The sequence below is a fragment of the Cucurbita pepo genome, chromosome 2 (assembly GCF_057944985.1).
Source record: "Cucurbita pepo subsp. pepo isolate OVF chromosome 2, ASM5794498v1, whole genome shotgun sequence".
In the NCBI taxonomy this organism is placed as follows: Eukaryota; Viridiplantae; Streptophyta; class Magnoliopsida; order Cucurbitales; family Cucurbitaceae; genus Cucurbita; species Cucurbita pepo.
The window spans coordinates 12,661,396-12,686,099 of record NC_141799.1 but is presented as its reverse complement, the minus strand read 5'-3'; the positions used below and the strand labels follow the sequence as shown (position 1 = coordinate 12,686,099).

The 24,704-nt window shown below is 33.5% G+C and overlaps 3 protein-coding genes and 1 long non-coding RNA gene across 4 annotated transcripts; 2 read left to right on the top strand and 2 right to left on the bottom strand.

Annotated features, from left to right (window-relative positions):
• The first annotated feature begins 1,501 nt into the window (after positions 1–1,501).
• Positions 1,502–5,130, top strand: LOC111787220 (CHUP1-like protein). Its single transcript, XM_087121044.1, has 5 exons — positions 1,502–2,161; positions 2,466–2,782; positions 2,880–2,991; positions 3,692–3,823; positions 3,894–5,130. Exons 1-5 carry the CDS (start codon positions 1,607–1,609, stop codon positions 3,975–3,977), a joined length of 1,200 nt encoding a protein of 399 aa, XP_086977170.1. The 5' UTR covers positions 1,502–1,606; the 3' UTR covers positions 3,978–5,130.
• Positions 4,885–5,451, bottom strand: LOC111785442 (uncharacterized). Its single transcript, XR_002813669.2, has 2 exons — positions 5,239–5,451; positions 4,885–5,132 (listed from the first exon to the last, which is right to left on the bottom strand). It is a non-coding gene; the product is annotated as an uncharacterized LOC111785442 (long non-coding RNA).
• A 2,136-nt stretch (positions 5,452–7,587) lies between these two features.
• Positions 7,588–8,605, top strand: LOC111787439 (RING-H2 finger protein ATL64-like). Its single transcript, XM_023667398.2, has one exon. It carries the CDS (start codon positions 7,625–7,627, stop codon positions 8,468–8,470), a length of 846 nt encoding a protein of 281 aa, XP_023523166.2. The 5' UTR covers positions 7,588–7,624; the 3' UTR covers positions 8,471–8,605.
• Positions 8,606–10,581: 1,976 nt separating this feature from the next.
• LOC111786987 (Mitochondrial transcription termination factor family protein) lies at positions 10,582–16,457 on the bottom strand. The gene is made up of 7 exons (XM_023667170.2): positions 15,791–16,457; positions 15,493–15,630; positions 15,166–15,408; positions 14,675–14,788; positions 12,088–12,270; positions 11,713–11,930; positions 10,582–11,111 (listed from the first exon to the last, which is right to left on the bottom strand). Exons 1-7 carry the CDS (start codon positions 16,349–16,351, stop codon positions 10,799–10,801), a joined length of 1,770 nt encoding a protein of 589 aa, XP_023522938.2. The 5' UTR covers positions 16,352–16,457; the 3' UTR covers positions 10,582–10,798.
• Between the last annotated feature and the right edge of the window lie 8,247 nt (positions 16,458–24,704).

Below are 24,704 nucleotides of genomic sequence, written 5' to 3'. Positions count from 1 at the left end.
TTATTGAGACATGGTGAAAATGGGATTAAATGTCCCACCATCCACCTAGAAATTTTGTGAATTTTTCTTGGTTTGATTATTCATACTTTATAACCTTCAACATTTAATGATTATGAGCTTTCCCTAATTGATGGGAAATCAAACCAATACCCCAAAAAATGGCCTAGTTCGTACCCATGTGGCCTACATAAAGCAATGCAACCTATCTATAATAATGTTCGCACATCTACCTCCTTCAGAGATATATCGATCATAGAACGTTCTATTTCGGGTCAAATCAGATTGTATTTCTTAAAATGTTATTCAAGTAAAGGCAAGAGCATACGAGGGTCATGATCGTCACGACCATTAACAGTCATTGAGAACTAGAGTTTTGGAGACCATTAACAATCATTGAGAACTAGAGTTTTGGAAAGCCGAATCGTTACCTATGATAACGTTGTGTAATTATATAAGTTTATGGGTGGAAGAATTCAATTATTTTTGGTGATATGTAATTATCCGAAATCATTTTCTTTTACATTAAAATTTCACTGTCAACAATCACACATTGACATTCAAACATTGTTCTCTTAATTTTCTTAATTTTCTCGTTTGCTTAAGAATTAATAAAGCTAGAAAAAAATGCAATTTCATACCCACATTAAGTACCTAAGAAATGACCTCTACAACCGACCAAAGTCTATTCCCTTTTTGACTCTTGTGTCCCCAAAAGAAACTGTAATCAAGACCAGACAAGGAAGTTTATTGTTCTTTTTTAGACAAAAATAACACCATACCAGAAATTTCTTGTTGATTGAGTTAGTTATCTCAATTTAACCCTTTTCTGGGTTGGGTTGACCAACCGCTCTTAAAGGTTTTTTATAATAAATCAACCTCGGTTACAAATGTTGAATATTCTTAATCTTTTTTTAAAGAAGAATAGAGTTGATTGTAACCCTATTTTCTAGGTTGATTCGACCAACAAAATTTCAACCCTCAAACCTAATCTAAACGGAAGGAAAAAAAACTAACACAACCTAACTTTTATGGTTTGGATTGGATAGTTCGAGTCGGTCAGATTATTAGGTCATATGAATACACTTAAAAGAAAGGTTACAGTTCGTCGAAAAAGTCTCGTACAAAGATTAGGGTATGAAGTTGAGTAGTGGCGTTGAGCTAAAAATGTTATAAATGTTGCACCTAACCTAACATGTGTTGTTAAAGACAAGCATCACTATTATTCTCATGCCAGAGAGGGCAGGGAACTAGTCACCTACAACAATGCCCCATGCATTCAAACTTCAATTACAGAGTTCCTTTTTTTTTTTTTTAAACCATTAATTCCTAATTAAAACAAAAGAAAAGGAATGTGAAATGTCAAAAACACCCTCGTTTTCCCACGGTTCAGTTAGTGAAAAATAATTTAGAAAAGGGCATTCAATGGAATATGTTAATTGTCACAGGACCTTTGGGAAATGAAGCAAATATTATATACCATTCTTTGATTTTAAGCAAGAAGAAGAGATTGAAATATAAATGAAGCCAAAAGGGGAAGCAAATTATTGTTGGTTGGTTGGCTTCTCCTTCAGCCCATTTATAAGAAAGAGCACAAAATCAGAGGAGAATGCCAATGGAAGAAGATGAAGAATTGGCCATGGAGATCGACGCATTGAAAAGGGAATTGGAAATTTCACTGCAAAAATCGAATTTTCTTGAGAAAGAAAATCAAGAACTCAAACAAGAATTGGCTCGATTCAAATCCCACATTCAGTCTCTGAAAGCTCATAATAATGACAGAAAATCCATTCTTTGGAAGAAATTTCACAATTCCATGGATGTCGCCGGAAATGACTCCACGCCGCAGAGTCCGCCGGCGACTGACAAATGGGAGACTACCAGAACGCAGAAACAGAGTAATTGGGCTGTTGTGAAAGAGAATCAGAGAATGGCGGCGGCGGCACCGACCCCGGCTCCTCCACCGCCGCCGCCACTTCCGACGAAGCTGCTCGGGGGATCAAAGGCAGTGCGGCGAGTCCCGGAAGTGTTGGAGCTGTACCGTTTAGTGACGAAAAGGGATGCCCAGAAGGAAAATAAGGCCGCAAACGGAGGATTTCCGGCGGTGGCGTTCACCAAAAACATGATCGGTGAAATCGAAAACCGATCAGCCTATCTCTCAGCGGTACGTATATAGGCTTTTTAGAATTTTGTCCAATTTTAATTAATTTAAAGTAGAATTAAGAATTAATCAAATTAAAAATTATAATAAAATCATGTACTATTTTATTGGCTTTGAAATTTTTAATTAGGAAATAATCACATCACATAGCTAATAACTATGTTTGTATTTAATAAGTAAAAATACCCATACCCAATTTTAATTTGTAGCAAGTTTATATCGTTAAATTAGAGATATAATTGTAAGAACATGGAAAGTTTTGTGGATGAGAGACGAAAAAGGCAAGTGACTGAAAGCATGGGCACAGATAAAATCGGAGGTGGAGACACATGGGGAGTTTGTGAACCGGCTGATCAGAGAAGTGGAGGCGGCAGCGCCAAGAGACATAGCGGAGGTGGAGAGGTTCGTGAAGTGGCTAGACGGGGAGCTGGGATCGCTCGTGGACGAGAGGGCGGTGCTCAAGCACTTCCCACGGTGGCCGGAGGGGAAGGCAGACGCACTGCGGGAGGCGGCATTCAGCTATAAGGATCTGAAGAGCTTGGAAGCTGAAGTGTGTTCGTTTAGAGAGAATCCAAAGGAGGAGACGAATGCAATGTTGAAGAGGGCTCAGGCCTTGCAAGACAGGCGAGCATGTACAATCTGTTGTATTTCATGTTTCTAATAAGGTGAAGCAGAGTTGGAAAGTGACTGATGAACTAGAGAAATGCTTGGAACTGTGCAGGTTGGAGCAGAGCGTGAGCAATGTGGAGAGGACGAGGGAGTTCAACTGTAAGAAGTACAACAAGTTTCAAATCCCTTGCCAGTGGATGCTGGACTCTGGCTTGCCAGCCCAGGTTAACTCTTAATCAAAGCTAGCTCTAAACGAAAAACCATGAACACCACTTCCGTTCATTTAGAACATTATGGTTAGGAGAGGAGTCTCTAAGAGATTGGTCATGGGTTTATAACTAAGAAACACTATCTTCGTTGGTACGATACCTTTTAGATAAACTAAAAGCAAAATCATAAAAACTTATGCTCAATGTAGACAATATCATACCATTATGAAGATTCATGGTTTCTAACCAAGTATCCGAGGCATGTCATGTCAATAGAATCCTCAAATGTCCAACACAAAAAAGTTGTGAGCCTCGAAAGTGTAATCAAAAGTGACTAAGTGGAGAACAAAAGGTATACTTTGTTCAAATGCTCAATAGGAGTCAAGCTTTGATTAAGGGTAGGTTGCTCGAGGACTCCATAGGCCTCAAGGGAAGCTCTATGGTGTACTTTGAGATATGCCTTTTTTCTTTTCTATTAAAGGATTGTTGGGAGAGAAGTTCCACATCGGTTACTAAAGGGTTGATCATGGGTTTATTCGAAAGAACCACTATATCCATTGGTACTAGGCATTTTGGGTAAAACCAAAAGCAAAATCATAAGCTTAGGCTCAAAGTGGACAATATCTTACCATTGTGGAAGTAACCACACACAATGTTGCACCTTCTAGACTAGAGAACATAAAAATGAAAAACTGTAAAACACAATTGGTTGCAGATGAAGCTGAGCTCATTGAGGCTAGTGAAGGAATGCATGAGGAGAATAACAAAAGAGATACAATTGAACGAAACCCCACAAACAGAAAACCTTTTTCTTCAAGGGGTTCGCTTTGCTTACAGGGTGCACCAGGTAAGCTACAAAGACATACTATCTAATCACATTTTATGATACTCAACAATAACACTCGGTATCTTTTCAGTATGCAGGAGGTTTTGATTCGGAGGCTATAGTGGCTTTCGAAGGAATGAAGCAAGTTGGGCTGCAGCTTAATCAAAGAAAATAGGGTTCTTTGGTGATAAGTTATAGTTAACAGCACTTGCAAGAATCAACATTGCAGCAGACCCATTCAGAAAAGGGATGTAATATGAATGATTGAATGGGAAGTTCTATACACAATCAATCCTATGCTTATTGCAACTTATTCAAGTAAACACTATACATGGGAAAGGCCAAGGGACAGACCAAATCTCTTCTTCTATTCTCTTGACTTGCACCTTACACTTCCGCTAAGTCTAACGAGGCTCAGGTGCAGAGCCTATCACTATGGACTGAGACTAGCCAAAGGTAGAAGACCAAACCTTTTTTCTTAACTACTACTCCTACCACAGTTTTAGGAAAATGGCATAACAGCCTAAATAATCTTAGCTATCAAAAGAAAGTGATTAAATTGACCCCAAGGAACCAAACAATTGATTCTATCAAAAATAGGAGTCAAATATTCAACAGATGATCCTTTTTGGTATCCACTCCCCCACGAGTCCAGGTATCCTAAATTCCTACATTTTGGTTCATTGAGCTTTGGACAAATATCCTAAATCCTTTTACCGTCCTAAATTCCTACATTCTGGTTTATTGAGCTATGGAAAACTTCCTCCAAACAATCAAATGGTTAGTTTTGATCAAAATGCATTGCAATGCAATAATGAATCTATAAGGAATGTAATCGAATCTAGAAGTCCTGGAAACTTTTTTATCTGCTACATAATTCATTCACCAATAATTCCAAATTGAAACACCTTCAGAAGTTTGGCAACGGCTCATGTTTAAAGAGAATAGACACAGATAATATATATCAAAGAATCCTAATCTAGCAGCCAAAAGCTAAATAATAAACCTATTGTCGCAGAAAATAACGAACTGATGCTTTGACAGAACCGTCGGAAGAACACAACAAAGCTTATAAAACTCGATTGATAGAAACTATAAAGCTGGAAATCCAGTTCTCGATTAAAACAACTAAATGTATCGATCACATAGCAATTAAAAACAATTCAAAACGGTCAAACAATAAAATAAAAAACTAAAGATAACGTAAAGAAAACTAAACAGTAACCAAAACCCTAGGTCGAAACCATCCCTCAGACAATGGCCACTACTTCGATCTCTGCCTCATCTTTCGGCGCTTTCTCTTCAACCTCCTCATTCTCTTCTTCTTCCACTGCCAGAAAACGAAATAGAAAACATCAGATCCCATAAAGCATCTCGAAAAATATGTAAAAGTTCAAAACAAGTTGAATCCATTGATAGATCTTAAAATCAATTACCTTAGCTCTCATGGCGACGCGGCGAAAAAAGTCCGACTGCTCTCAGTGAATAATGGCTCGTCTCCAAATGCAAACGAACGGCAGAAGGAAGAAGGTTGGACACCGGAGAATCAACCAGCGATTAGAGACGATGCAGTAATTATATACAAAACCCTAAATCTAACTGGGCCGAAAATAGCAAATAGAACTCGGCCCATTAAGAGTTGGATTGAATCCCTTAGTGTCCACTAAGCAATATTAGCAAATATAAAAAATAATAATAATAATAATTAATTTCTAAACCTTCAAAATTATTTAATTCTCTCTTCAATTTATTATTAATTTTTCTTTTAGTTTATGGATAATAAAGTTATTAGTTATTTATTTTTATTTACGATGTTAAACTCAATCCCGAGCTATTAACGTGCACTAAATAGTCCTTTGTAAGTCGTAGTTCATACTTCATTTCTTCTTTTTTGAATTTCATTGAATATTTCAATTTTGCAATATATATTTATACATGTATAGGTTGTGATATGACATGAGTGACTCATATAACAGTTGGATGTAGATTCGATAATTTTCATTTTCTTATTAGCCACAGGATATAAATTTGAGATATTTTTTCATTATATTTAACGGTGAAAAACTGTCAGTCACATTGTGACAGTCTCACCAAATAATTTATCTAATACAGTAACAATCATGTATATTAATATACCAAATTTTTTCCAACACGTCTAAACCTTTCTTAATAACTAAATTCATGAATATTGAGAACAGGAGATATACAATTCAAGAACGAGACGAGATTATAGAATGCTCTAAGTACGAAAGAAAACCAAAACTTAAAAGCTATTAGAACTACGTCTATCATTGGATTTTAAAAAAAAAAATTAAGTTTTAAAAATACCCTTAAAATTAAAAAATGCTTTAACGGTTAGTTTGGATGGAAACTTTTATTTTTTTTCTTTTTCTAAAAAACACCCTTTTGACTTTTAAAACTATTTAAAAAATATTAAGTTTTTAAAAGTTTAACTAATACCTTTAAAAAAAAATTAAAAGTTTAAAAATACCATTTAATATCACATTTCAAATATATTAAAAAAATAAATATAATATTCAAAATTTTGGAGATTAGAATGTAAATAGACCCGGATAACAACTATTTTGAATATTTTTTAAAATAAAATTTAGAGAGTGTAATGCTACTTTTCAAACGTCTTAATTTTTTTTTTTTAAACATAATAATAACCGTCATAGTATTATTTATTTATTTATTTCTTTTTTTAATTAAAAAGTATAACAAAACTTTTTTAAATTGAAAGCTATTTTTGAAACCTATTTAAAAGTTAAATAATACTTTTAAAACAAAAAAGGAAGACGGAGTATTATTAAAACTTTTATAAGTTTATAAATATTTTAAAAATTAAATATAAAATTTAGATATATTTTTATTAATTTAGCTTGGATGTCACCGAAAAATGGTTGTGATAGGACAGTGTTTTTATTGTATTATTGTTTGGTAGTAACCAACAAATTATTGGTAATATAATGTCTGAGACATTATATTTAGGTCCTTAATTGAAATTAGAGTCAAACTCAATTATTAAATATACACCCCGATGATAATAATAATATTAATATTAATATTAATTAATTACAAATATTGGAATAAATAAACAATAAATAAATAAAAACCCAAATTTAAAGCCAATAAGGTCTTGGGATTTTCCCTTCCAACATTAATGTAACAATTAAAAGAAATCATATCCACCGCCGCCGGTTGCCGTCGCCTTCACGAGCCCTCCATTTCAGCCACTTCTCTCTCCCTATATTTATATTTAATTATTCATCAAATTTAGGGATTCTCTTAGTGTAAATAAAGAGAGAGATAGGTGAGTCGTACACGCAATAGTGAATAAATTATTCATCTAACAATTGTAAAATATGGATTTTATTCATAAATGTATTCATTTAATGCGTCCACTTTATAAAATTACTCTCCTTTCAATGTAAATAAATTAGGGGAATTTATATTTTTGGAGTTTTTTATTTTATTTTTTTATCTCTTTAATTTTAAAATGTGTGTTCGATTCGAGCACGTGTTCTATCTGAAATGGGAATTGAGGTAGAATGAATTGAGATCAGATATGAATGATGAAAGATATATAAATTTTGAAACGATGACGAAACATCAAGAATATTATTATCATTTTTTTTTAAATAAAAGATATATTTTTTAATTTTTTAAAAATTAAGAAAATTTGGCATTACATAAATGTTGCGTTACCCGCAATTTAATCCTAAAAACGGAGGCCCCATTTTTCAATATTTTATTTCACCGAAAATATATAAATATTTATCAACATTTTAATTTTATTTATATATATATATATATATATATATGTTCGTTTTCAAATGCAACGCCATAAACTCTGCTTCTTCTTCTTCGGCCGGTAACGGCAACACTTCCTCTGCAACTTTTCTACTCCTTTCACCTCCATCAATGGCGTTCAATTCCACTTCACTCTCTGATTTCACTCAGAGCATTTTCTCCTACAACAGCAATGTCATTCTCGCCGCTCTCATTTCTCTTCTCCTCGTCGTCCTCTTTGTCCTTCTCCTCCATGCCTACGCCAATTGTTTCTTCCCTCGGCCTCGCCACCGTCATGCTCAGCGGAGTTCCGTCACTGTCTCCTACGTCCTTGGACCGCCTCGCCTCTCGCGTTTCGAATCGATTCCGTTCGATTTAGGCTTCGCTCAGTCGAAAGGTCTTGACTCGTCTGTAATCTCTGCGATTCCTCTGTTCGTTTATGAATCGGAGGAGAAGAAGTGTGCAACGGTGATGGAGTGCGTGATTTGCCTCAGTGAATTTGAGGAACGAGAAATCGGACGGCGGTTGCCGATATGTAACCATGGATTTCACCTTGAATGTATCGATATGTGGTTGAATTCTCACGCGAATTGTCCTGTTTGTAGAGCGCCAGTAGTTGCAGAGGCGGTGGAATCTGGCCGGTTGAGCGGCGAGAGTGAAATCGGAGAAGAGATTGTAACGGAGGAGCGGACTAATTGTGAGATTCAGAGAAACGAGGAGCAAAACGGTCAGTTTCATTCTTCTTCTTCCTCTTCAAGTTCTTCGACTGATCCGCCATTGATGTCGCTTGGAGCATCTTTGAAGCGAATGTTGAGTAGAAACAGATCGAATGGAAGGATTTTCCCCTCTTCCAATGGCGATGAATTAAATGTTTGAATAAGGAAGGAAGCATTGGATCCGCCATTTGTACAGATTTTTTGCTTCACTTTTTACATACATTTCATTAAATTAAACTTCTCTGCTAGGTTAGTAATGGTAAATCCATCGTTCTTCGTGAAATCATCATTTTAATTCTTTTTTCCCCAAAAAAACAGAAGTTTTGGAAGGACAATTAGTTAATTCCCTTTCTTTAACTTACGTAGTTTCGTCTTTTCTGGAGAGAATTTCGAGATTAATATTAAATTTTAAAATATCTTATATCTTTTATATTTTTATTTGGGGTCAAAATATTTTAATCAATATAATTAAGTTAAATTTTCAGTGTTTGATTATTTATTTTAGTTTTCATTTAGTCCCTGTTTTTTAAGATTTTATGTACTTAAATTTTAATTTACACAAATGCTTTTTGTTTGGAAATTTTTGTTAATTTTCTATTAATTAATTCTTTTACATTAGTTATAACTAAATTAATTAATTGGAGCTTGTTTTTATCCCTAATAAAATTAATTATAGAATTCTAAAATTTAAAAACTAAATGAAAATTAAGTTTAAAATTAGGGTGAGAATAAATTAAGTTTAAAATTAGGGTGAGAATCTAAAAATGTAACATTTTGGGAAGTAAAGGAATATATCTCTATTGGTACGAGGACTTTTGAAGAAGTCCAAGCCCGAAGCTCAAGTCCAAAGCAAAGCCATGAGAGATTATGCTCAAAGTAGACAATATCATATCATTGTGGAGATCCGTCGTTTCCGAAGTTGCTACCAATTTCAAAGATTTAATCTCAAAGTGTTCGATTTGATAAAAGACAATACAAATACTGAGAACGAAAATGATGAAGCAAAGAAATATAAAGTGCGAGATACAATAATTGGCTACAATGTGAAAGGCTTTAATTAATGAAGAGAGAAAGAAAGTGCACTACAAAATCAAAACAAAAAAGCTCCATGTTTTGGGGTCAATGTTTCCAGATTCTTGCAGTGTCGTTTTTAGAGCAGGTAGAGTAAAAAACGACAATGTGAGCTAATATTATAACTTTTCAATAAATTGTTATTTAAATTGCCATTTAAAATTAAGAAAAAATAATTATGAGAGGTACAAAAGACTCATAATCCATATGGTTTAGTTCTTATTCTATCCATTTCTTATCCGGCATATAATTTATAATTCATTTAACATAAGATGAACACGACTCTCCATAATCGTATGATATTGTCCACTTTGAGCAAAACTCTCATGGCTTTGCTATGTGCTTCCTCATAATGCCCTATATACCAATGGAGAAAGTATTCTTTGATTATAAACTCATGATCATTCCCTTAATTAGCCGATGTGATCATCCAACACTATGTAATTGTTAATAATTTTTCCAACAAAAATCCATTGAAAGAATACTTATTCAAGTTTAATGCATCAATTTTCATAATTATAAAAGCTTAAAATAAAAACTATGACCTATTATTGGACATAACTGACCTTTAATGAACTCATGAACTTACTAGACGCAAAATTGACATACGAAAAAAATATGAGAATCGTGAACCCAAATGGATCAGACCCGTCTCAAAACTTACCTTGTTAAAAACTCGAAAGCTTGATTTGTTTCTTCTCGTGTCGTTAACCTGACAATGCCACTCACCAGTAGTTCACCAAAGCTTGCTGCAATTATATATATAAAGAATCATGTAACACAAACAATAAATTATTAATAACACAACATTTAAGTTGAGCTACCATAGTTGATATATACTCCTCCCTCCTCTTAAGGCAAGAGGTCAAATATTTGTACCCATTTGTTCAAAAGAACTGGCATCATCAATCCTTTCAAGGCCTTTCTAGCCGTAACTCAATCTAACCATCTACTAATAAAGCTTTCGAGGGCTAGGCTAGATAGATTCTGTAAAATTTACTTCATCAAAGAAAATATGATATCTCAAATCATATATATATAAGTTCTAGAAACGAAATCAACGAGGAAATAGTGTTGGTGATGAATTAAAACATACCTAAAGCTTGAATTGCTTTGTTTGTATGCTGGCGCGCACCACCGATGACCTCCGAGCTAGCTAATAAGCTTTCGCATCCTCAACTTTCAAATGGTATCATGGCATGTAGTGAAAAGGAAAACATTAACACGAACGCGATATAAGTTCCACATGGATCCAGCCTAGATCCCTCCCTATTAGAACCCAAAAATTGAAACTGGCTTGGCCATTTGACTGTATAATCTACAAATAGTTTCCTAAAAAGGTAGGAGATTATTTACACAACTTTATGACTAGAGACAAAATTTCTTACACTTCAGTGGGTGAAGAACTTAAATAATATTACGTTCCTTTGTCGCCCATAAACATAACAGCAAACTCCTCATCATTTTTACCCAACATATCCTTTAGATTGCATTCTATATTCCTCTCCTTTAACACCCGGAACCTTGGAGTTATCTTCTTTTCCAATGAATAGCTAAAATACCTTGGATACTCAACCACTTCCTTTATTGGCTTCTCCATGACGTTTACAAGGAAATCTAGCTTGGGTTTCAATACTTCCTCTATACTATACCCCAGTAGAGGAGAGAATCTACCAACCATGAAGGCAATATCCCTCTTTGAGAGCCCTCTCTGCCTCAGGTACCTTATACTGCAAATATTGTGATCATTATTAAAATTTAAGCCAGAACATCATACAACAGAATAATGAAGTGTAAAGATCCATGACAATTTTAACTATAACCACAGTAAATTTAGATGGAGGTTTATATCTTCAATTTATAATCTTTCATAAATGATATACCTTTTTACCCCTTAGCATATACATGTTTAGAGACAAACTATATAGTGACACCTTTCTGTTGATGACTTTCTTATCTTGCCCCTCATTTCCAGATGGAATTTTATAATTGCTACTTCTTGTAAAAGGAAAACAATATATGATCTAATTATTGATTGTAGCATTTAATCAAATTGTCAATTCCTTTCCTGTGACTGTTTTAAGTACACTAAATATATTTGAGGGTGAAGTTGATATTTATCATCGTCAATTACAATTTTAACTTTTCAATTATATAGTTTTCATAAATTAATTTGAGAATCTTTTAATATGATCATTGTGTACATGTTTGTTGCATAAAATTAACTAACTTTAGTATAAGATGCCTCATCCATGGAAGCTATGCACTCCAATTCAACCACATCAACACACATACACATATATATACATAGAAGTAAAATCTCAGCATTACCGTGGGAATAAAGTTCTGTCAGGGTCAGACACGAGAAGCTCGGGATATTTTCTAATTGCCCGAGGTAGATGAGTCTTGGAAACACCAATACTGATTAGAAATTCAAGCTTCCTCCTTAGTGTTTTCTCAACACTAGTTGCAAATATCTCTGGACAACGAGCAAGTATCCTGCCAACACTTTCTTTATCGAACCCTATCTCTTCCAAGTATGAAACGACCTGTATTTGCAAATTATAATTATAAATTTCAGAAGCTCCCAAGCAATTAAAAATAAAGAAAAATTACAAAAGCCACTAGCATAGAAGTATTCATGAATCTATCATCTCTGATTGCAATACAGGAAACAACGACTCGTAAAGAATAGAAGTTACCAACCTGAAGAAATTCTTGAGGTCTCTGGAGTAATAACTGAGGACTTGTGGCAATCACCTGACCCAACTTCTTGCTTCGAACACCAAGCTCATCAAAGCTGTCCACCATCAATTCCAATTTACTAGCGGAGCTTCCTAAAATCAGTGGCCAACTCCTGATTGCATCAGTGATGCTTGCATTTGGTACCTGTCATGAAATATCATCTCGTAAACAAGAATTCCCATATATACAGGTGACATTCGTTACATTAACACAGACTTTCAACAGCCTTAAGGACGCCTAATACAAAACCATGCTAATTGGGGGGAAAAACAACAAAAAATCATCATGTGTACTGTTTGCAAATATATGAAATAAAATTGATCTAGTAAATTTCTGTTTTTGTGGGATCATATTTAAAATAGTTTATATATTTTGATTTAAGAAGTAGAAACTTTGAAAGTAAAATTAATATGTTTCAAGTTTCAACCATTTTAGATTCTAAATTTTAAAAAGTGAAAACATAAGATTACACGGGTTATGTCTCCCAACTTCAGACAAGTACCGGTCAGGGGCTATCTATCTGGTAAACTATAACTTAAAAAGTAAAAAAGAATGCCCTTGTTGTGGGCTGAAATCAATGTTTTAAATTAAAAGGCTTAAGAGAACCTTGAGGCATATTCTCAAAATGAGGTGAGGCCTTGAAGCAATATGAGGCGTAAGCATCATTTTAAATCATAATAATTAAAAAATCATTAAAAAAAATGTAAAATACATATTTAAGTTGTTGCCAAATTCCAAACAAGAGTAACACATTTGACATTCACGATCTATCAAAATTCTTAAAAGTTCTTTAAAATTCTATTATTCCTTTTGCCTACAAACCTACCATAAAATCTGGTCCCTATCACAAAAGGAAAATTATGAAGAACTTCCTCTACCATAGAGCTGCGAACTTTGTTCCTTGCCAAAGCAATTGAATAACTAAAACAAACAAGCCCAAAAGACAGAACAGCTCCATACAACATGATTCAAGTCTTAGACTGTCCTCTTACAAAAATGCACCAATGCAGACTCAGCACAGAGGACAAATGCCTCAAAAGACAACCCAAGGTGTTCACCAACCGAATCAAAATGAACAAGGTTGATAGATTCTTTGTGACAGGAAGGCTGAGATTTCACCGAGTGAAAGAAAACAAGAGGCCTACTAAAAAACAATTACACGGCAAGAAGAGGCCAACCAAAACCTAGACTACAAACAATTTACATCCAAAAGTGAAAGTCCAAAAGAAGAACTATAAGAATCCTTGGTAAATGCCCAAAATATGCAGTAAATCTAACACAGGACCAAACTAACATCAAACATTACATACAAGCGCTACCAGTTCCAACTAACATCATATATTCCACTAAGATTTTTCACGCAAATGTACCTCATCATATTCCCAAACAACTTCATCTCGGAGTTGAGTCCTAGAAGGCAAAAAAATGAAATCCTAGGGAGAGGAGATGGAGATAGAAGGCAAACAAGAAGGATATGGATGGACAGCACAAAAATGAAGGAAGACAAGATAGGAGGGGATAGCTTAAACAACAAAGGCAAAGAGAAGAGGAAGACCAAAGAAATGTGAGTGCTACCATCAAGAGCCAACTGAACTAGGAGGTTGAAAACGTTTCTTTGAGACACCCTTGCTCATAGTGTTCTTCAAGAAAAAACTTGCGTAAGAAGACCCTTGTATTGTCAGATACATCCATTTGTACAAGGGAAGAGAGTTTATGGAGAAACAGGCGACCAACTTAGAGATAGAGGCCCATCTTGGATTACATGTCCAAGAAAGTACTTCAATAATCGAGGTCCCAAATTTTGAGCTGGGGATTGCAACTTTCTTTGATAGAAGAGATTTTCCAAATGAAAAGATAGAATATTCTTGGTAAAGTCTTTGAAAGGATTCGTTACAAATACAAAAATCATTCAGAAAGAGAACTATGATTTCTCACAAATACTCCCATCCTGTTCGAGACCATAGGAAGTTTGAAGTGCCCAACCAAGAAGCATGGGTGGTGGTTCAAAATTTAGCCACAGTAGCTTTTCTCCATTAAGCTTCTTTCTCGAAGTGGAATTTCCACTAATCCTCTCTCTCAAACTGAAATTTCCATGGCCGTTTTGCAAGACGAGAATGATTCCTTATCCTTATATTTCAATGCCAACCACCCCAAACTCAATCGGAAACTAAATGTTGGCCCAATTTTTACCAGTGGAATCCACCTTTCACTTGAGTTCCTTCCCAAAGAAAAGTCTCCAAATAACGGATTCTCAAATGAAGCCTTCCCGAGGAAAGTTGCAGTTTGGCCCAATTACAATCTCTGCTTTTTCCTTACAATTTTACTTATTTTCACTCAACTTGCAAAAGATATACTAGTCAATTCTTAAATAAGCATATGAGAAGTAGAATGGTTAGCACATCAGCTGAAGCTGCAATGAAATTCAAAATATTAACCAATGGCGCTCACGGGCATAGTTGTATATCAAATTCTTTTGAGAGAGGATTTTAAAACATGCAATTAATCTAATTAGTACAAGCAAGATTGAATGACTAGACGGAAGGCGTACCTTCTCCAATTCAAAGAAAGAAACAATGTGTTTAAGGTTGCCTTGGATGCAATTGGACGTAATCCATGGATATTTAGGTAATAGTTTACCAAATTCCATCTCTACTATGCCAACCTACAGGATAATTGAAGATCAGTGATGAGAGAATATCAACATAACAACATGCTGTTCAGTTATCTCTCTTTCTTCGATAAGAAACTATATTCAATGAAAAAAAAAAATGAAACTACAAAAAGGGAGGATGCCAAGATTCGAAGGGAAGGAAGACTACAAGAAGCTGTTCCCAGTGGCACAAAGAGTACTTATGTTGTAATAGTTAAAAGGATTGTAAAATTCATTCCAAGTGCCACAAACGTAAGAGAACGAAAAAAATGTTGGGATTAATTTTCTGTGTTGTTGAATTCTATTCTTCCTTCTAAGCCATAGTAACAGAAAGAAGGCTCTAACAAAACAAAATTAAAGAAATTTCTCTTTCTTTTGATCAATAGTACCTTCTCAAAAGTCATTATCCTTGACTTAAGAACTTCGGTACCGAAGAAAACTATGGGTGGAAATGACAGAAATATGCCTCTCATGCGCTCCTTAGGGATGCCAATGGCTTCAAGAAATTCCACCATGGGTTTCACATGGGATTGTATTGACAACAAAAGCATGCGGGGAAATGATTCAAGTAAAAGGCGGAAGGATTCTTCATTCGAACTCAACATGTCTAGGCCTCCACGCCTGGCTTCAATCTGTGATGATATTCAAAAACACGTCTTACAATGTATAAATCCAAAATAAGTTAACAACTTGGAAACTGAAAAATGTTACAAGACCTTCTCGAAGAAGGATAAAGTCTGCTGCACATCATCATCAGGAGGAATTGATAAGTTAGTCATCATTCGGCGAGCACTTTTTCCTATGAATTTTCCATCACCGCTGCCAGAAAAGAAGAGTTCCTTCATATATTTTACCTAAAGAGAAAATTTAAAAATAAACCAACGTCCACGAGCTTATCAATCAGATACTAACTCAAGTCAAATAAGATCTCAGGCAGTTTGAATCCGTTTATTTGATGAAAAACTGGCATTAGTTCTAGAATACTACTAAACAACAAATATAGCGTCCTACTACCTTGTAAATTAGAGATGGAAGCATCTCTCCAGAGAGGTAGCGAGCAACATTCATAGCTGAAGAAAGATTCATACCAGCGCTCTCCAAGAAAGCAACCTTTCCATTATCACCTTTTTCTCTGGCCATCAACGCCACCTTTTCCTTAAACCCAAAGCCATCACCAACCGGCCGTTCTCCTTCGCTACTCCAAGAAATCCACATGGACGTCTCGTCCAATTCACGAACTCCATCAACGAGCATCTTCAAGAACCGAGGTGAATTGGAGGCGATGGACACGGATTCCTCCTCGGAAACCCCTAATCGTTGAAGATACTCGGAAACAGCAAGTCGAGCTTCTTCCAAAGAATGGAGTGAGTCGTCTGGAGGGACATCGGAGGAAGTGGAGGCGAGGGGGATGAAACGGGAAGAAGTGGGGGAGAAGTGAAAGCGGGAACGGAAGGGGCAGGAATCGAGAGGAAGGAGGGAGCGAGGTTGGGAAAGGGAGAAGCGATTGATTGGAATGGGAGTTGAGGATTCAAAGCTACGATGAATGGTTGGAATGGGGAAGAAGACGGAAGCCATTGTTGAGGTTACTGAGAACTGGAAGCTGTGAGCCTGGCCGTCACTGCGGACATTGTTAAAATCTTGGTAAAACCCTGCAATGAAATGAGGCGACGAAGCCCACCGCGTACAGAAAAATATAGCTGATATTGTCAATATAAATTTTATTAAAAAAAAATTAAAATATCTTGCCTAAGTAAATATATAATATAATATTCCACATCACTTTTTTTTTTTTTAAAATTCAAATTTTAATATTATAATATAGTATTCAACACTTGTAACGGTCTGAGTCCACCGCTAATAAATATTGTTTTCTTTAAGCTTTCTCTCAAAGTTTTTAACGCTCACGAGAAAAATCGATTGCTTCATGCATGTTCCAAATTGTGGCTACGACTTTCTCCCCTATCACCTTGGCCGCTAATGCAAGCATCCATTTAGTTCCATTTTATACCATGCCCTCCCCTTCTTATCTATTGATCCCGGGAGCAGAGCTATACCGAAAAAGATTGAAAATTGATATAAGTCTTTTATTTTCTCATCCACCTTGTTCTTCAACGACTTCAAGGAAACAAAAAGGGACATAGTGGGGAACAACGTCTAAGCTGTGACGACCGAATAGCAACAACGTGCTTCTCACCAAAGATAGTTTCACTCCCAAATATACCTTTAAAAACCTTGAGGGAAAGCCCATTGCTGGCCGTGGGCTTAGCCCGTTACATATTTATTCAATAAATAAGTAGGTAATCTCTGTCTCTATCCTCATTTAACAAATTGAAAGAAATATCTTTTCGCATTATTCTAAATTAAAAATGAAAAAAAAAACGAAAATAGTATTGTGACACCTCAAATAAAGTAGCTGAACATGAACGAACTGAGATTATATCTAAATGAGAGCGATGTCGAGGATAGGATTATACTTATAAAAATTGAAAATTTATACCTATAACAACAAGGTGTACCTCTTTTTGGTAGCTCGTCAGAGTTGTTTGAAACAATTTTATGTTGGACGGCTTTCTATAAATTCTTCTAAGAACCACGTGAGTGATGAAAAATCATACCGAAAAGACTTGTACTGTGGTATCAAGATTTGAGTGTTTGTTCGTTTACCGTGTTTCTATTTGATGTCATTTCTTTCATCTTGCTCTCATAGCTCAGTTGGTTAGAGCATCCGTTTAGTAAATGGGAGGTCTTTGAGTTCAACATGCAAGCATTATTTCTTGTATTATTTATTATTGGTACTGGGCTTGAAGCCCAATTCATGCAAGCAAAGCCGATCGTTCAATATAGCCCATCATAAAACAAACCAAGTTTATGAATATAAAAAGTTTTCAATAAATTCTTAAAATTTAAAAATTATAAATATTTTTGAACAGTTGTAAATTGAATTAAATATAGATAAATGTAAAAAATAATTTTATTTATATAAAGAATAATTTGAATATCTTCTTTAAAATTAAAATTTTAATATTTTTACATTTTAAATCTAAATTTGAAATCTTTTACCTTAGATCATAAGTTCATAACCCATTTAAGATTAGAATCGAGTAACAAATAAAATATTAATCTTTTAAATCACTAGATTTATAAGAGATATTACATATTTATACAAACTCATTAAATAGAATATCTTATTAATAGTATTACCAATAAAAAAAAACATCCAATATTATTCATATATTTAGATTTTTTATTGAACATAGTTCTTTCGGAGGTCGACCACGTATTATTTAATATTACCCTAATAACCTTGAATTTTTAATATAATAGATAATGTTCCGAAAAAAAACAAAAAATTAATATTAATTATTAAATCTTGATCCTAAAGTATTTAAAGAACTCGAAAGAATATTACATTAAAAAAAAAAAAAAAAAAAAAAAAAAAAAAAAAAAAAGAAGAAGACAAGATTAAAAGAGTTTGACGTTAAAGGACACAAAAAGTTGACATTGTTATTTATAAGTACGTAAGATATGTCGAGACGCACAATTCCAATACACGTGCACAATTATCCACAATTGACATATCGCACATAATGAATGGATGGTATTTAATATTAATATTTTTTTAAAATTGGCATAACTCATACACATGGCTCGGATCTTCAAATTCACAATCCTCACTAATTTGTAGGGAAGTAATGAAATGCCCGACAAAGATCTCGATGAAAGACAAGTCCTATGATTTTTGTTCAATATTGAATGGTCGAGATTAGTTCGACGTGACAAACAAAAAAAAAAAAAAGTGAAAAAATAATAATTTGGATAAAATTTAAGGGCATTTAGCCTCTGATATTGTAAAGTATGTCAAGGGTACCTTATCCCATCCTCCTTTCTCCCAAGCCACATATAAATATAAATATATAAATAAATATAAATAAATATAAATATTAATATTAATAAATAAATATTATTCCATATTTGCAGCTTTCCAAAATTACTTTATAAAATTCTAAGCCTTCTGTCCATTTAACTTAGTATAAGTGGCAGACACAATCTATGTATCATCCATTCAATATTTTCTTTATTATTATTATTATTATATATATTTTTTTCTATAATTATATTTTTTAATTTTTAATATTTTTGGACCACAGACACACAGTGTTTTGTTCCTTAAAAAAACATAAAAACTTTGGTCTTTTCTTTTTTGCCTTAATTCCCTCAAATGACACCTAGCCCTTTATTTATTTATTTTTAATAAATACCCACAATTATTGTCTGTATCAGATACTCTTTATATTATTATTTTTAAATTAAATTAAGCGTCTCGGATCTTCTATTTAAAAATTATTATACATTAATTCTTACACGTGTATATATATATATATATATATTTTAAAAATCTAAATAAATTTACGCGCGTATGAAATAATATTATTAGTTGGGATATAAATTAAGTTTTAAAAAAAATAGTAATAATGAGGTGAAAAGGAAATTAATATATTATTTTTTGAAAAATAAGAATAATATATTATTGAAATAATTAATTATGAACTGTGGATCTAAATATATTTCTAATAAATGTTGCCTCTTTATAGATTAGATGTGATATTATTATTATTATTATTTTTTTATTTTTAAATATTTTAAGTTCATGATTTGTGGCAAAGATAATTTTAATTATTCTATAATTTTTTTTCTTTAAAAAATTATCTTATTAGAATCGAACCAGAAAAAAAAAGTATTTAAATATAATAATCCATTAAAAAGTCAAATTAATTAATTATTAATTTAAATTCTTTTTCAAATTTGGAACTTTTTAAGATTATTTTGTTTTGGATCATTCTATTTTAGTTCTTAAGTTTTGAAAATGACCATTTTAGCCTCCGAATTTTTTTAATGTTTAAATTAAGTATTTTAATATTATTTTGCATACTCACAATTATGTTATTAATTTGTTATAATTAAGGGTAAAAATAAAAATTATTTTTTAAAAATAATTTAGAGATTAAAATAGATATTTACGAAGTTTAGATGCCAAATGGAACAAATATGAAAGTTTAGGGATCAAAAATGATTTTTTTTTCATGCAACAAATGTCGGGATGAAGATCCAAACCTCGACGGAAGTTCAAGATATGGACAACTATAACGCCTCTAATTTTCTTGTCTCAATCAGAGACGTCAATACATGCTGAAATCTAAATAAAACATTACAAACGAAGCCATAAACTAAAAACAATGCATACTACTATCTTATTTTAACTTTCGTGATCATTCCAGCATTAACCGTCATCCGTGCAGGGGCGCTTTACCCATACTTGAAATATAAAAGTAGTACATGACTGGAGCATGTATTTTAAGAAATACTCAGTAGTAACCTCCATTATTGTGAGATCCAACATAAGTTGGAGTGGGGAACGAAACATTTTGTTAAAGATATTTAGTACTAAATTATAGTTTATCATATATATATCATATTTGATATTTTATTATAGGAAAATATCTAGATATTTGTCTCCATACCACAAGCATCTTTCCCTCTAATTTATTTGATTATAAACAGAGAACTTTCACGCACCATTTAGGTGTGGTTGTTTCAGCAAACATTCTCTCATTTCTTATAAGGTTGTGGAAACCTTTCCCTAGTAGACACGTTTTAAAACCATGAAACTAACGACGATACGTAACGGGTCGAGTGGAGAATATCTGCTAGCGGTGGGTTTGGGGTGTTCGTATCGGGAAACGGGATTAAAGAAAAGCATAAAAGGGGGAGATGGTGGCATCCACGGAGGGTTTGGGATAGGAATTAGACAACACATCAAATGATTATGAAAGTGATCTCTCAAATTAAAATTGGTCCAAACAAAATCATAAGACCTTTGTTTGGTAACAGAGAGAAAGATCCTTTTTATTTATTTATTTATTTATTTATTTATTTATTTATATTTGCTATGAAGCCCTTCACAAATGTGGGATTTGTAAATGGGCCCCAAACAACCAACTCATTCCAAAAACAATTCTAAGTGCGTTCCCCAAAAACCATAAACTCTTCCCATCGCATATGGGACACACCATAATGCATGCAATGAATTTTTTCCTAACACACAATTTCTTTTTTATTTTACTTTTTTTAAACTTATTTTTCTTTACTTTCCATGTTTTATCTCTAAAATTTGAATTTCGAAGTCTAATTGGTCTGAATAACGTGTCTGTTTAGTATTATTCTAATAGAGAAAAAAGAAAGAGGAAGATGAATCTCTCGACGCTCTTTCGTAGTGGAGGTAGAGTTTAGGGTTTAGGGCTTAAGATTTACGAACTAATTTAGAGTTTAAAGTTTAGGGTTTACGGACTAATTTAGGGTTTAGAGTTTATGGAATAATTCAGGGTTTAGGGTTTAGAGACTAATTTATGGTTTAGGGTTTAGGGTTTATGATTTACCGGCTAATTTAGAGTTTAAGGTTGAGGGTTTAGAGACTGATTTAGGGTTTAGGGTTTAGGGTTTACCGACTAATTTAGAGTTTAGAGTTTATAGAATAATTTAGGGTTTAAAGTTTACCGACTAATTTAGAGTTTAAGGTTTAGGGTTTACATACTGATTTAGGGTTTACCGACTAATTTAGGGTTTAGAGTTTATGGAATAATTAGGGTTTAGGGTTTACAGACTAATTTAGAGTTTAAGGTTTAGGGTTTACAGAATGATTTAGGGTATACAGACTAATTTAGGGTTTAGAGTTGATGGAATAATTTAAAGTTTATGGTTTACCGACTAATTTAGGGTTTAGAGTTTATGGAATAATTTAGAGTTTTAAGGTTTAGGATTTACAAACTGATTTAGGGTTTAGGGTTTACTGACTAATTTAGGGTTTAGAGTTTTTGGACTAATTTAGGGTTGAGGGTTTACAGACTAATTTAGTAGTTGATTTCAAATTTTAGGAACTACTTAGAAATCAAATTGAAACCTCGAGTGTTGAGAATGTCACATTTGAAACCTCTCAAAAACTGCCGACGACAAAAGACAAGTTAGTTTTGAGACTCTAAGAGCTAAGTTCAATTCTCTGGGACCATACGCGTATATTTTCCTTTTCTTTTGTAAAGAGAAAGTCACGAATAAGGTAATCTTTTAATATTATTTTGATAGGGAAGAAAGGAAGAGGAAAATGAATCTCTCGACACTTTTTGGTGGTGGAGGTAGAGTTGAGCCATCGAACCGACTCGTGGGGATGGAGAGAGAGAGACTCTTTTCCACGTGTAGAGTTTGTAATTGGTGAATAGGGCGCGATATTGGGGTTCGTGCCTCTTTCCAAGTAATTATGAGAAGATTGATGAATGGAGTTTGTGGAACTTGAAAAAGAAAAAAAAAAATAAAAAATAAAAAATAAAAAATAAAAACCAAAAAAAGGATGGTTCATTGGAAAGTGATCAATGTTAGATTTCCACCGGTCCAGTGTGAGATTTTTAATTTTTAATTTTTAATTTTAAAAGACTTAAACTATTAATTTTTATTTATTTATTAAAAAAAAAAATATATATATATTTTGGCCGACAATTGGAAAAAGAAAAAAAAAAAAAGTGGAAAAAGTTGGGAAAAGGATTGATTGTGATGGGTTAGTGAGTGGCTGCTTCTTAAGTGTGTCTTTTTTTTTATTTTTTATTTTTTATTTTATTTATATTTATTTAAAGTGAAATGATTAATTTTAAATTCATTAATTCAGTGATATACCTTTCTTATTTTAGTGTTTGTTACTATAGTTTTATTTATTTTTATTTTTATTTTTAAGATAATGTACCAATCATACATATTTGATATGCAAGTCCCACTAAAATAACTTTTTAATTTTAGCTATTAAAATAATACACATCGAGTTGGTTGTTGTACAAGAATTATAATTATTTAAAATTTGATATATTTTATCAGTCCGACACAAAGTTAAAATTCTAGTTCTTCTAGAGTGGTATTTCACTAATGGCTTGGACCCCAGAAGAGAGCCTTCTTTGCCCTCCACTTAAGCTGTGAAAGAAAGGCCCAAAGCCAATCATAGGGTCTTTCTGTCTTAGTGCAGGTAGTTAGCATCTTCATAGACATGTCTATTTCACCAAGCCTCTCTCCGAGACAGTGCCCAGATCGTTACGCCTTACGTGCAGGTCGGAACTTACCCGACAAGGAATTTCGCTACCTTAAACGTATTCTTAAATTCAATACAGAATTTTCATTTTAAAAATTTAGAAAAAACAGGGTATGTTAGATATAATCAATTGATTTCATCCTTGATGAGTGGAGATGTATTTTTGTATCAGTTGAGCTATATTCATGTTGACACTATTATAATGGAGTACATTTTTGTCATTTAATATATGACGTGTGTATAAATATATGTGTGGGATCATAAAGATAATTTGTTATCCTACCGAAGATTTAGTTGGATTAGAGTTTATCCTAAAAACATGTCATTATCGGAAGGAGTCAACTTAGAAAGATAAATTTGAGGGACAAGGTCATAATAAGAATGAGACTTTGATATTGAAGTCTTGAGGGTTTAATTAACATTTTGTCAACCACTTGGGGTAAAAGAGGTAATTAAGCCTTAAGAGGTTAACCTTTTGTTACACACTTATCTAAAGTCAATGTGGAAATTTTCATTTTGTGCCCTAAATAATTAACATCTATTAATAGGTTTAATTAAAACCTATTAACCAAAAATTATATAATAACGACCTAAACCCAAATCTAATTTTGATGCATAAAAAAAAGTCAGATGTCACGGTCATGCCTGTCCAAAGCATGTTGCTTATGGCCGCATGACAGATGTCTCAGTCTTGCTTGTTCGAGTTGGTTAACAGAGATGTCAACCAATTGAGTGGGGAGGATGTCATGGTTATGCTTGTCCAAGGCGCGTTATATGTGGTTTCATGCTTTCATCTTAGATAGGCTTTTACCATTTCATATCGGGTCAATACGGAAGTGTATGACCGTTCACCAGAATCACGTTTACACCCGTCGGGACAAAAATACCCCAAAATGTATTATAGGGGGATATGACTAGTTGTCAACTTCTTCCTACCCGATAGTTATATGCAGTAAGCCGTTGTTGTTGCCTTTTGCTTACATTCCCATATAATACAAATTTCAATTTCTCAAATCTTGCTTTCAAAACTCTCTTTTGAAATCTGTCGACCCCTGTTTTCTAAAACTTTTTTCTTGAACTGGGGCCAGAGGCTCGAGCATGCGTCGCTTGGCCGTATGCGACGCAAGAACGAATAAGCTTAACTCACTTGTTGCTGGGAAGTGAGTGCCGCACAATCGCAAGTCCGCTGTCATCAAAATGCGTTGTTAAAACCCGGCCATTTTTTTTTTATAAATAAATCGAACTTTTAATTTCTTAATCAAGTGTATATGTCTTAACTAGTTGGGTCGTGTTTAGATTGACATGAACTCGATCATTTTCTTAAAAGTTGAATAAAACCAACTGACTTACATTTGTGGATAAGAGTAGATATCAAACGATAAAACGAATGGATAGGCCAAAGCTGATCTTATTGTAAATGATCCAACCAAAGAGGTACACAAATTATTTTGATATATTACAACTCATTAGTTGACCTTCAGGAATAATGGTAAGGCAGCTATAGGTTCATAGTAAGAATGGGACAATTCAATACATCTTTTTGCTCCAACCAATATATAACATTTTCTTAGCATCCATGAGAGATTTTTAGAACAAAAATTATTAGCCCTACCAATCTTACAAAATCTAAGTATATAAATCGAATTCGAATTAAAAATATCCCCTTGAAAATATACCGAAAAGCCAAAAAAATATAAAGAACTGGGTTGTCACAATCATACTCTAAATTTTTTTATTTGAGCAAAATTAGATGGATACAAAGTCATCACAACTCAAACTTACGGGTTAATTATTTGTAATAATTCTTAT

Bases quoted from the DNA above. Each gene is read 5' to 3' on its own strand.
- LOC111787439 (XM_023667398.2), top strand. From the start codon at position 7,625: ATGTTCGTTTTCAAATGCAACGCCATAAACTCTGCTTCTTCTTCTTCG.
- LOC111787220 (XM_087121044.1), top strand. From the start codon at position 1,607: ATGCCAATGGAAGAAGATGAAGAATTGGCCATGGAGATCGACGCATTG. The intron at 2,162-2,465 runs GTACGTATATAG...GCATGGGCACAG, and splicing joins GATCAGCCTATCTCTCAGCG to ATAAAATCGGAGGTGGAGAC. The intron at 2,992-3,691 runs GTTAACTCTTAA...AATTGGTTGCAG, and splicing joins ACTCTGGCTTGCCAGCCCAG to ATGAAGCTGAGCTCATTGAG.
- LOC111786987 (XM_023667170.2), bottom strand. From the start codon at position 16,351: ATGGCTTCCGTCTTCTTCCCCATTCCAACCATTCATCGTAGCTTTGAA. The intron at 12,271-14,674 runs GTACGCCTTCCG...ATTTCATGACAG, and splicing joins CTTTCTTTGAATTGGAGAAG to GTACCAAATGCAAGCATCAC. The intron at 11,112-11,712 runs GTAATGCTGAGA...CAATATTTGCAG, and splicing joins GACAGAACTTTATTCCCACG to TATAAGGTACCTGAGGCAGA.